The sequence below is a fragment of the Herpailurus yagouaroundi genome, unplaced genomic scaffold, assembly GCF_014898765.1.
Source record: "Herpailurus yagouaroundi ecotype Mexico unplaced genomic scaffold, PumYag 184, whole genome shotgun sequence".
Taxonomy (NCBI): Eukaryota; Metazoa; Chordata; class Mammalia; order Carnivora; family Felidae; genus Herpailurus; species Herpailurus yagouaroundi.
The window spans coordinates 37,739,971-37,751,839 of NW_024412415.1; the positions used below are offsets into that span (position 1 = coordinate 37,739,971).

At 39.2% G+C, this 11,869-nt stretch overlaps 1 protein-coding gene across 1 annotated transcript in view; it reads left to right on the forward strand.

Moving 5' to 3' along the window:
• Positions 1 to 776: 776 nt before the first annotated feature.
• REC114 (REC114 meiotic recombination protein) overlaps positions 777 to 11,869 on the forward strand; it is a 138,575-nt gene continuing 127,482 nt past the window's right edge. The window contains exon 1 of the mRNA XM_040493216.1: positions 777 to 936. Within this exon, the coding sequence (XP_040349150.1) occupies positions 778 to 936 (159 nt within the window). The 5' untranslated portion in view covers position 777. The remainder of the gene's footprint in view (positions 937 to 11,869) is intronic.

The window sequence follows — 11,869 nt, forward strand, 5'->3', positions numbered from 1 at the left end:
CCCTCAGGGCCTTATTTTGCCTCCCATCTATTCAATGGGGGGCAATAATCTCTTTTTTGCTTAATTCACAAGGTTGTTGGGAGGGCAAATGAAATAACAGATGTAGAAGTGCTTTGTCAACGACTCTAAATCACCCAGACCTGTCATTTAGTTGCACCTGCTGTTTGATTGAGGCACATCTTTTATTGCCTGCAGCATGCTACCTATTTGCTTCTCTCTTTTGGAGAGAACTTAAGGGTCTGGAGGGAGTATGTCCACAGAACGAGGAGAAAATAGCCTTACTTCCTGAACGGCGGGTGGAATTGATGCTGTGTTGTGATGGGTTTGGGGTGGGCAGGGGCACTGTCATCTGAAAGGCTGCTGTGAGTAAGGGAAATATACTTGTCCACACAGCCTCAGTCAGCGGGCCTAGTCTCAGCGCGTAGTTACAGGGAGTCCGCCAGCTTTCGGAAATGTCCCAGTCTGAGGGGCTGGACCGTGACACGGGCGGCCTGAGGGAAGGTGAGGGCCTCAAGGATGTAGAGGAGAGGCCAACTACTATCTCCTAGAGTCCCAGCCCCTCCTCAAGGTGGAAGTTACTATCTCCACTTTGCCAAGGAAGAGGAGAAGGTCACAAGAGTTCAGGTGCCTACAGCCTCAGAAGCATGCAGGAGTCTTCGGGCCCGTCCATTGGCTTCCACTAGTGGGGGAGGTGGGCTTTGGGCCGTCTCGCTTCCTGATTGGTTGGCTGCGCAGATTGGCAGGTGCCCGCCTGCAGTGCACGTCGGGAAGCTGAACATGGCGGAGGCGGGAAAAGAGCCTGCAGGCCTCGCGTTCCCGGGAGGAGGTGCCACCCAATGGCCTCTGCAGCGGTATGGACGCTTCATGCCCTCAGGCACCGGAGAGCCTCCTGGTCCTGGTGAGGGCCCGGGGACAGCCTCTTCCCTCACATGGAAGGTGAGGCCTGAGGGAGGGAAAAGCCGCGAGGTGCTCACTCCTGTGGGGTAGGTGGGGGAGGGAGGGTAGACCGTGGCCAGATGCCACGCAGGATTCAGTCCTCGAATGCCATGCAGGCAGGAGGAGGGAACACCGCGGGACTGACAGGAATGGCTACAGCTAACAAAAAAAAATCTGTGTAATATCTCATGTTTGGACCCAATACGTTCTCAAAATAATTCTGCAAGGGAGTAATCATATATTTAATATAGATTATTTACTGAGCGTCAATTATGTGTTAGATTTTATTCAGGGTGATGGGAATATATCATCAGTGAACAAGATCGAAATGGCCCCTACCCTCATTTATGTTTCCAGTCTAGCGGAGGACACAGTATTTATCCAAATAACTTTGTAATTATTAGACCGGTTCCATACCCCTTATGTGGAAGCAATGGTTGAATAGTCCATAACCAAGTTGTCACGCTACAGGCAGTCAGGCACTCCCACAGAAGAAGGACTAAATTTCAATCCTTGCTTTGCCACTGAATTTCTGTGACCTTGGTTAAGTTATGGATCCCCTCTGTACCTTATTTAACTTACCTTAAAATAGAGATAGTAATAGTAACCACTTCATAAGGCTGTTGTGAGCAATGAATAAGTCAACATATATACATTACTTAAATCAGTGCGTTATACATTTATAGAAGGGTTTGCTATTATTATTTTCTGTTGTGGTGGTGGTATGTTTGGTATATTTTAACGCCAAGCGTTGCTAATCATTTAGTTCCTTTCGATCTGGTTTGACTTAGTTGTGGACCCTGAAGTTTTGGATTGTGCCTGTGCATGTGTATGGTAGTGTGATTTGGGTAGCAATGGGTAGGAAAAGAGTAAAAGAACAGATATTTCAGGTAGAGTTTGCAGCAAATGCAAAGGCCCTACACCTGGAAAACCTCTGCATGTATAATGTATGGAGAAAAGAATAAGGCTGGTATTTAGAGGACAAAGGGAATGATAGCATGAGGCGAGATTGTCTGGAGAGGTATACAGGTGCCTTGTGAACATCATCCTAAAACAAGCTGGAAGCCACTGAAGGGTTTTAAGTAGGAGAATCTTCATATTTGAAAGATCATTGGCCGAAGTCTGAAGACAGAATTGAAGGGGAATAGGAGTAGATTCAGGAAGATCACTTAGAATGCCATTGCAGCAGGCAGGTGATGATGACTAGAGTGGGAGGGGGTGTTGGAGAGGATGACAGTGAGGTTGGGGAAATGGCATATTGAAACTATATTTTGGAGGCCAAAATGATAGGATTTGGAGATTGATTGGGTAGGAGTGGTGAGAGTAAAGGACTTCTGGGCTTCTAGCAGGAGCAACTGGGTAAATGGTAAAGGAATCGAGAACATTGGAGGAGGAACAGTGAGAGAAAGATCCAAGGCTTCAGTTTTGGATGTATTGAGTTTAAATGTGTTTATGAAACATTCATATGGAGATGTTGAGTCGGTAGTTGGGTACACTGGTGTAGAAGAAAGATCTGGGTTGGAGATGTAAATATGTTATCAGGCTGAAGGTGGGTCAACAGCATGAAGATGGTATTTATAGTTACGAGATTACATGAAATTCCAGGACCAAGTCCCAAGATAGTCCAACATTTGTAGGTCAGGTAGAGTAGACAGAGTCCCTAAAGAAGACTGACAAGGGACAGGGGGTTGGGAGGCACCCAGGAGAAAGCAGGTCTATCAAAGCTACAGAAAGTTGTTTTAAGAGGGAGAGAACAGTGAACTTTGTTGAATGATGCTGCAAAGTAGAGAAAAATGATAACAAAGGGATGTCTGTTGGATTTAGCAACATGAAGGTCCTTATGGTCTTTACTAAGAGAAGTTTCAGTGGGGTGAAGTGGTGCAAACCAGATGCAGTGGGTTGAAGAGTGACAGGTAGGTGAGGGAGTGGAGCTAACATTCCTAGATCATTCTTCTGAGAGACTTGGCTGTGGATGAGAGTAGAGATGGGGCATAATGAATTGTTCGCCAAATTTTTGAATATTATAGCTAGGGACACTACTTAAAACTTGAAATCAATATATCTAGGGCCATAAAAAGGGAGTTCAATACTTAGTTGTACTCTTGTAGAATGCTGTCTATATTCTGGAAAATTATATAGTCTGCAAATGCAAAAAGGCATGAGTAAAGTTAAATTGAAGGATGACTGATCTATAATTGTGTCTTATAAAAAACCTGGGCATGTTTGAGGACATATTTAATTTCTGAGATTGCCCATAATATTCCTTCACACCTTCTCTAAACACCCCTTCTAACTCTTTCTCCCAAGGCATCCGTGTTGGGTGCGTTGGCTCAGATGTACATGGGTAACTCTTGGATTCTTATTCTGCAGCCCAGAGGCCATGGACATTTGGCTATTGTAAGGAGTTCATTGTTATTGCAGTTATTTTTCCCTTCTTTTTGCAAAGCTCTTCATAATTGCTTATGAGGAATGGCACTTTTCAACAGTTCTCAAATGTTTGGCATAAAGCCACAGCTCCAGTGACAAGAGATGAAGTTGGCTTTTGCAGTGCTTTTGAAAACTGAACATTTGTACCTTCCTTTGAATCTGTGCTGAAGCATCCTACCTGCTGTGATCAGTTTCAGCCTAGGTCTGTCATTTTTCTTTTTGGAAAAGCGAAAGAGAAAACAAGATTTGTTCTATTTTATGTGCACTGTGACTATTGTGTAATAGTAATAATAAAAGATGAGCCATCTAAAGAACTGTACTAAGTCCCATGTGAATTTCTTATTTTAAAACTATGTGGTACCTGCAGTAAAAAATATGTGTTAGGTAAAGCATAAAAATATATTATTGTGGAGGATAGAATCATTCTGGTCGTCTTTTCCCTAGGGAACTTTCTTTTTTTTTCCCCCCCTAGGGAACTTTCAAGTTCAACCTTGGTTGAAATTATTTTGAATTTTTCATTTTTTTCTGAAATTATGGGGGGAACTGATCTGGTATTGTTCTATATAGTTGTTTAATTACACAGAAGATTTTGTCACAGTGGCCACATGCTAATGCTCACAAAAATGTTGACTCGAGAAAATATGGATAGTACAGCAAGTCTTCTAAGACTTGAAATCATGGTTGAGAGGGGAGGTCAAGTCTGAGACATAAATATTATATAGAGAACATCTAATATATGTATATCAATTGGATTTATTTGTCTGAATTAAATATTCTTTAAAAAAAATTTTTTTTTTTAATTTTGAGGGTGGGCAGGGCAGAGAAGGGGGAGAGAGAGAATCCCAAGCAGGCTCTGCACTGTCAGCACAGAGCCCCATGCGGCTCGAACTCACAAACCAGACCGTGAGATCATGACCTGAGCTGAAACCAAGAGTCAGTCGCTCAACCGACTGAGCCACCCAGGCGCCCCTGAATTGAATTATTCTTGATGAAGAGTTACTATCTGGAGATAAGTCAATCAGTGTTTGGAAGCAAATAAACTTTTTGTAATACTGTTAAAAAAAAAGGTATGGAAAAAGATCAAGAATTTAAAACTTTGCTCTTCAGGTTTCATTGTGCATAAAATCACTTGGGGGAGGGGGTGCCTAGGTGGCTCAGTCGGTTAAGCATCCAACTTCAGGTCATTCAGGGTTCATGGATTCCAGCCCCATATCGGGCTCTGTGCTGACAGCTAAGAGCCTGGAGCCTGGTTTGGATTCTGTATCTCCTTCTGTCTCTGCTCCTTCCCCACTCGTGCTCTCTGTCTCTCAAAAATAAATAAACGTTAAAAAAAAAAAAAAGAACTCACTTGGGGATTCTTTTTTAATGCACATTTGACTCAGTAGGTCTGGTATGCAGAATAAAATTCTGTAGTTCTAACAAGTTTCCAGGTGATGCTGATGCTCTGGTTATAGAACCACACTTGGAGAGGCAAGGGTTTAGAAGACCTTGAATGAAATGGGCAACCATACAGTAAAATTAATAAAATGAATTTATGGAGTTATGAAGTAAGGCAAGTAGATTCATAATGAAAGTGCAGATGTTTTGTTAATAGGGTTAATATTTAAGCCATCTGTCATTTAAGTGGAATGAGCAAATGAAATACTTGAACTTGATTTTATTTTATTTTTTTATTAAAAAAAATTTTTTTTAACGTTTATTTATTTTTGAGACAGAGACAGAGAATGAACAGGGGAGGGGCAGAGAGAGAGGGAGACACAGAATCTGAAACAGGCTCCAGGCTCTGAGCTGTCAGCACAGAGCCCAACGCGGGGCTCGAACTCACGGACTGTGAGATCATGACCTGAGCCGAAGTCAGACACTCAACCAACCAAGCCACCCAGGCGCCCCATTGAACTTGATTTTAAATCCTTACATCTGTTAGCCCAAGCCTTTCTGAAAAGATTATCACAATAACAGATTGGTCTATTTTGTGTATTTTACATCTGAATATAATTTGTTATACTAATTTCAGAATAATTTTGAAAGGTGGTGTTAATTGTAGGTTCCTTTTAAATTAAAGTTTTATCACGTTTTTCAGATTTCAGGATTTCTTAGACATGCCCTAATTGGTTGAACCTGACAATTTCTTATTTTTTCCCTTTCAAAGGGAAAAAAAATCAACCTTTAATTTTTATAGGAGGAACTTAAAATAATTGCCCTACTTAGAAATTAAGAAACAGAATATGAAGTTTGTACTTGAGATGAACTACGAAATGCGGATTCAACATAAAATATACTTCGGGTCCTCTCTATAGTGGCCTTTTTTTTTTTTTTTCCATTTTATTCCTAGTGCCTAGATACTAACTAGCATATGATAGTTCCTCAGTAAATGTTTGAGTGTATGCTAATTTTTCTAAATTTTCCTTATGATGATGTGATAATTATGACATGATAGCTACTGTTTATTCAGTGTTTACTTTGGTATATTTCTTATAGAAGCCCTATGAAGCAAATATTATCATACCATTTTATAGATAAGTAAGCCAAAATTCAGAGAGGTTCAGTGGCTTGCCCAGGAACAGAGATAAGAGTTTATTCAGAGTCTGGTTTTTCTGCCTCCAAAGCTTGTGCTTTTAACCACTATGCTGTTTGTCTTTGAAGAGTTAATATTTCATATGGGGAATAACAGTTCAATTATGTAGATGAGGGATTTTTGAGATTAACACACAGGGTGAAAATGATAAAAATGACAGTTTTTTTTTTTTAAGGAAAATTTAAGATTCAGTAAAACCCCAAGAAAACTATTTTTAAAATAGCAAAGTAGTAGTTCTTCTTTACATGACTGGTAATTTTTGATTGGATGCTTGATGTTGTGAATTTTACCCTGTTGGATGCAGGATATTTTTGTATTCCTATAAATATTCTTGACTTTTCTGGGATAAGTTATCTGAAAACAGTTTGATCCTTTCAGGTCTTGCTTTAAAGCTTTGTCAGGTGGGACCAGAGCAGCATTTGATCTAGGGCTAATTTTTTCCTCACACCTGAGGCAAAACTCTTCGGACTATCCTACCCAATGAGAAACTATGAGGGTTTTCACCTGAGCTGATGAGAACAGGCACTATCCCCTGCCCTACGTGAGGTCTCTGGATTGTTCTCTTCAATCCTTTCAGGTGTTTTTTTGCCCAGCCTCACACACACACATACATGCTGAAGAGTTGAGTCTCTGCAGGCATTGGGAGTTCTTTCTCTGGTATTCTGTCCTGTGAACTGTAGCCACACTGTCCTTCCTGCACTCACAGCTCTATTCCCTCAACTCAGGAACACCTCACCTGGTTCTGCCTGGGCTCCTCATCTTTCTACTTTGGCCTGGAAACTTTCTCCAGGCAGTTGTAAGGCTCCCCTTTGTTTCCTGTTATTTCTCAGGAATCATGTTTTTTATTACCTAATATCCAGTGTCTTGAAAACTGTTGTGTCCTCTAATTTGCCCTGTTTTTTTTTTTAGTTGTTTCAGGCAGGAAGGTAAATTCGGTCCCTGTTATTTTGTTGGCCAGAAATTGTGGGTCATTTGATTTGGTTCCACTTTGTCATTCTCCACGTCAGTTCATCAATTCAACAAAATATTATTAAATTATCTACTGGATACTTAGCATTTAGTGAGGCACTGGAGAGGCTATGGAGCTGTCCTTATGTTTCATCATGATCTTTTTTTTTTTTTTAGTGTTTATTTATTTTTGAGAGAGAGAGTACATGCCAGTGGGGGAGGGACAGAGAGAGAGGGAGACGGAAGATCTAAAGCAGGCCCCAACACAGACAGCAGAGAGCCTGAGTGGGGCCCGAACCCATGAGCTGTGAGATATGACCTGATCCGAAGTTGAAGTCAGATACTTAACAGACTAAGCCACCCAGGCGCCCCTCTTCACGCTCTTAAAATAACAGAGCATCAAGCACAAGATAACAAGGATGGGTAGCGCCTGATCATAGAGCAGTGTTTCTCAAGGTGTAACGGGCACATTGCTTTCAACAGTGTCTTGGGGTACGTGCTGAAAATGCAGTTTTGTGGTTCCTGTGCTAGACCTAATGAACCAGTCTCTGGGGGTGATGCTCCAGGTTATGTTTATGTACTGCAATCCATTCTCATGCTCCAATTCTGAAGGAAGGGTGGGGAAGAATGAATAACTGACAAAGTAATTGATACTATATAGCTGTTTACAACTTGTAGAGTATTTTCGTAAACCTCTTCCAATTCTCACAACTTTTTAGATCTGTCTTACTACCATTTTATAGAAGAAGTTGAGGCCTGCCCAGGTTAAATGGCTTGCCAGAGGTTTTACGTAGGAAGTAGAAGAATTCGTTCTAAAACTCAAGTCTTAATACAAGCCAGTCCTCATTCTGTTGTACACTGCTGCTTCCTACATTGGTATTTTCTCTTAATGTAGAAGTAGGAATATCATTGAGAGTTATTATTCTTTCATGCAGCTTGCTTTTTTTAAAGAGTTAACAGTTATGTTTTGTATTAGAATTGATATTGACTCTGAGTAACAAAACATAAAATAACAGTGGATTAAATGAGATAAAAGTTTATTATTCTCCACATAAAAGTTCAGGGCTGGTATGACACTCCACAGTGTTAGGAACTGAGGAGCCTGTTTTGTTCCTCTGCCCCATGTGGCCATGGTCAAATAGTTCAAGATAGAATTGATACTCCAGACAGCTTGGTGGAGAAAGGGATCAAGAAGTTAAAGGATATACACATGCTGTCTCTTAAGGAAGATTTCCCATAAGCTGCCACATGATACTACCTCCTACAGCACAGTGGCCAGGACTTGGACCTGAGGCCATCGTAACTGCATGGGCAGCTGGCATATGTAGTCTGTATTCCACAAGATCATGTGTCCAGCTAAAACCCAGCAGTTCTATTACCATGTAGAAAGGAAAATGGATATTAGAGAATAGCTAGAAGTCTGCCACACACTCTTCTCTTCTGAATCTGGAGACTGCTAAAAAATGAAGGCTTATTCCTAGGTTCTCTGGTTGGAACTCAAAGGCATTTTCTAATAACAATAGCAATAACCAAAAAAAAAAACAAACAAACCCTGTTATTTAGTGCATAATTGCTGTGTGGCAATAGGTATGTATCATTACTTGTTTGTTTGTTTGTTTGTTTTTGCTCTGGGTGTTATGCTGTTGTAATTGTTACTATTAACACTTAGCATTTCTATGAAACAGCAAAAACACTGAATTTTATAGTTTGGTAATGGGTATGTAGCAGGATCACTTTTATTAGCATATATACTCTACTAGTTTGTTGAAATAATTTATGAGGCACTTTAGCTACCAAGAGGGAAGCAGCTGATAGCCTACTTAGCAGTTTTGCATGTTTTTCATATTTTGTAATGCATAAATTCCTTAGGGCCAATATATACAACTGTGACACTTTCTGAGGGGCCTCAAAATCAGGAAAAAAAAAAAAACCCTTAATCAAGTACATAATTTGTCACATCTGAAGAGTAATGCTGTTTTAACCTTTCATCTAAGTATATTTGAAATATTTTTCTATATTTTCATATATTTCTTTTAACTGTTTTCTTTTTAACTTTAGTGTTATAGTGCAGTCTTGCACAAATACATGCATATAAAATATAGAATATAAAAATATGCACGTATCCGATTTAACCAATGTATAAACTGTGCCTGAAAAACGAGCTTGTAATAGATAGGCTCTATATCTTAGTGCATCCTATTGTATTGATGTCAAAACACCACAATAGACAGAGGTCAGGTTGATGTAAACCTCCCCCCACAGTTTTATTGAGATATAATTGACATATAACGTTAAGTTTTTGATACACAACATAATGATTTGAAATATGTAAATATTGTGAAATGATTACCACAGTAAGTTTAGTTAACATCTGTAACCTTACATAGTTATACATTTTTTTCATTGTGATGAGAAGTTTTAAGATCTACCCCCAGCAGTTTTCAAATATATAATCCAGTGTTGTTAGCTGTAGTCATCATGTTGTATATTGTATCCCCAGAACTTATAAGTGGAAGCCTGTACCTTTTGACCACTTTCACCTATTTTGCCCGCCTCTATTCTCCACCAATCTGTTTTCTGTTTCTATGAGTTTGGCTTTTTTTTTTTTAGATTTCACATGTAGGTAAGGTCATGCAGTATTTATCCTTCTGTGTCTGGCTTATTTTACTTAGCATAATGCCCTCAAGTTTCATCCATATTGTTTCAAATGGCAGGATTTCCTTCTTTTTCATGGCTGAATAATACTTCATTGTGTATGTATAAGTCTCAAATTATCTTTATCCTTTTATCTGTCTCTTGACCCTTAGATTGTTTTCATGTCTTGGCTATTGTAAATAATGGTGCAGTAAACATGGAGGTGCAGATATCTCCTTAAGGTAGTGATTTCATTTTCTTCAGATATATACCCAGAAGTGGATTTGCTAGATGATGTGGTAGTTCTTTTAATGTGGTTTTTTTTTTTTTTGAGGAACCTCTATACTGTTCTCCTTCATAGTTCTATGAATTTACATTCCCACCAACAGTGTACAAGGGTTTCCTTTTTTCCATATCCTTGCCAGCACTTGTTATCTCATGTCTTTTTTATAATAGCCATTCTAACACATCTGAGGTGATAACATATTGTGGTTTTGATTTATATTTCCCTGATGGTTAGTGATATTGAGCCCTATATCATGTACCTTTTGAACATCTTTGGGAAAATGTCTTTTCAGGTCCTTTACGCATTTAAAAATTGGATTATGTGCTTTTTTGCTATTGAGTTATATGAGCTGCTTGTATATTTTGGATGTTAACCCTTTGTTAGATATGTGGTTTGCAAATATTTTGCCTTATCCATTGGTTGTCTTTTCATTTTGTTAATCGTTTCTTTTTTTATGCAGAAACTTGTTAGTTTGATGTAGTCTACTTGTTTATTTTTGCTTTTGTTTCTTGTGCTTTAGTTGTCATATCCAAAAAAATCATTACCTAGACCAGTGTCAAAGAGCTGTTTCCCTGTGTTTTCTTCTAGAAGTTTTATGGTTTCAGGTCCTACAGTTAAGTTTTCAATCCCTTTTGAGTTAATTTTTGTGAGTGATGCAAGATGGGGTACTAGTTTCATTTTTTTTGCATGTGAATATCCAGTTTTCCCAGCACCGTTTATTGAAGAAACTGTCTTTTCTCCATTGAGTATTCTTGGATCCCTTGTCAAATATTACTTGACTGTATATGCATGGGTTTATTTCTAGGTTCTCCATTCTGTTCCATTGGTCTATGTGTCTGTTTTTGTGCCAATACCGTGTATACTTTTTTTGATGACCTAAATCTTAAGCCACATTTAGGTTAGAAACTAAAAAGAAGAGAAGATGTGAACAGGATAAATGTTCTCTCTGCCAAATTAAAATTAATGTCTTTTTCTCTGATGACTTGGTCATTAGAGATAACATTTTTCTTTGAGCTTTCCATATTGTGCTAATGTGAACATTTCAGTAAAATGCTAAATCATCATTCATTAAAAATATTTCCCAAGAACCAGAAATAAGTAATTTCTTTTCTCAGATGCCTGGATTATACTAGGCATTATGATATTTGGAATTTGTAGAGTTAGGACACTGCATGTAGTATTCCTGTGCTTTGTAGTAAGCTAAATGCTTTCCTTAACCATAATTCTACCTATTCAACAAAGAAAATGGAAGGCTCTTATAAAACTTTTTGTTATAAAGAAATTCAAACATAATCAAAGATAGATAAAAGAGTATAGTAAACTCACATATATGTATCACCAGCTTCAATGGTTATCAACTCATGACCAATTGGTTTCATCTATATCCTGTGTCCATTGTGTTATTTTGAAGGAAATCTCAGACAGCATACCATTTCATCGATTATTTCAATTACCTCTAAAAGATAAGGGACCAGGGGCGCCTGGGTGGCTTGGTCGGTTAAGCATCCGACTTTGGCTCAGGTCATGATCTCACGGTCCGTGAGTTCAAGCCCTGCGTTGGGCTCTGCGCTGACAGCTCAGAGCCTAGAGCCTGTTTCAGATTCTGTGTCTCCCTCTCTCTCTGCCCCTCCCCTGTTCATTCTCTGTCTCTCTCTGTCTCAAAAATAAATAAACGTTAAAAAAAATTTTTTTAAAAAAAAATAAAAGATAAGGGACCAGTTTTTGTTTTATTTTTTTTTTTTTAGAGAGAGAGAGAAAGTGTGCACACATGTGCACATGCAAATGAGCAGGGGAGGGGCAGAGAGAAGGAGAAGGAGAGAGCATCTCAAGCAGGCTCTGTGCTATTGGTACAGAGCCAGACACAGGCTGGATCTCACAAATCATGAGATTGTGACCCGAGCTGAAATCAAGAGTCCCGACAATCCGACACTTAACTGACTGAGCCACCCAGGTGCCCCTGGATGCTGACTTTTCTTTTCTTTTTCTTTCTTTTCTTTCTTCCTTTCTTTCTTTCTCTCTTTCTTTCTTTCTTTCTTTCTTTCTTTCTTTCTTTCTTTCTTTCT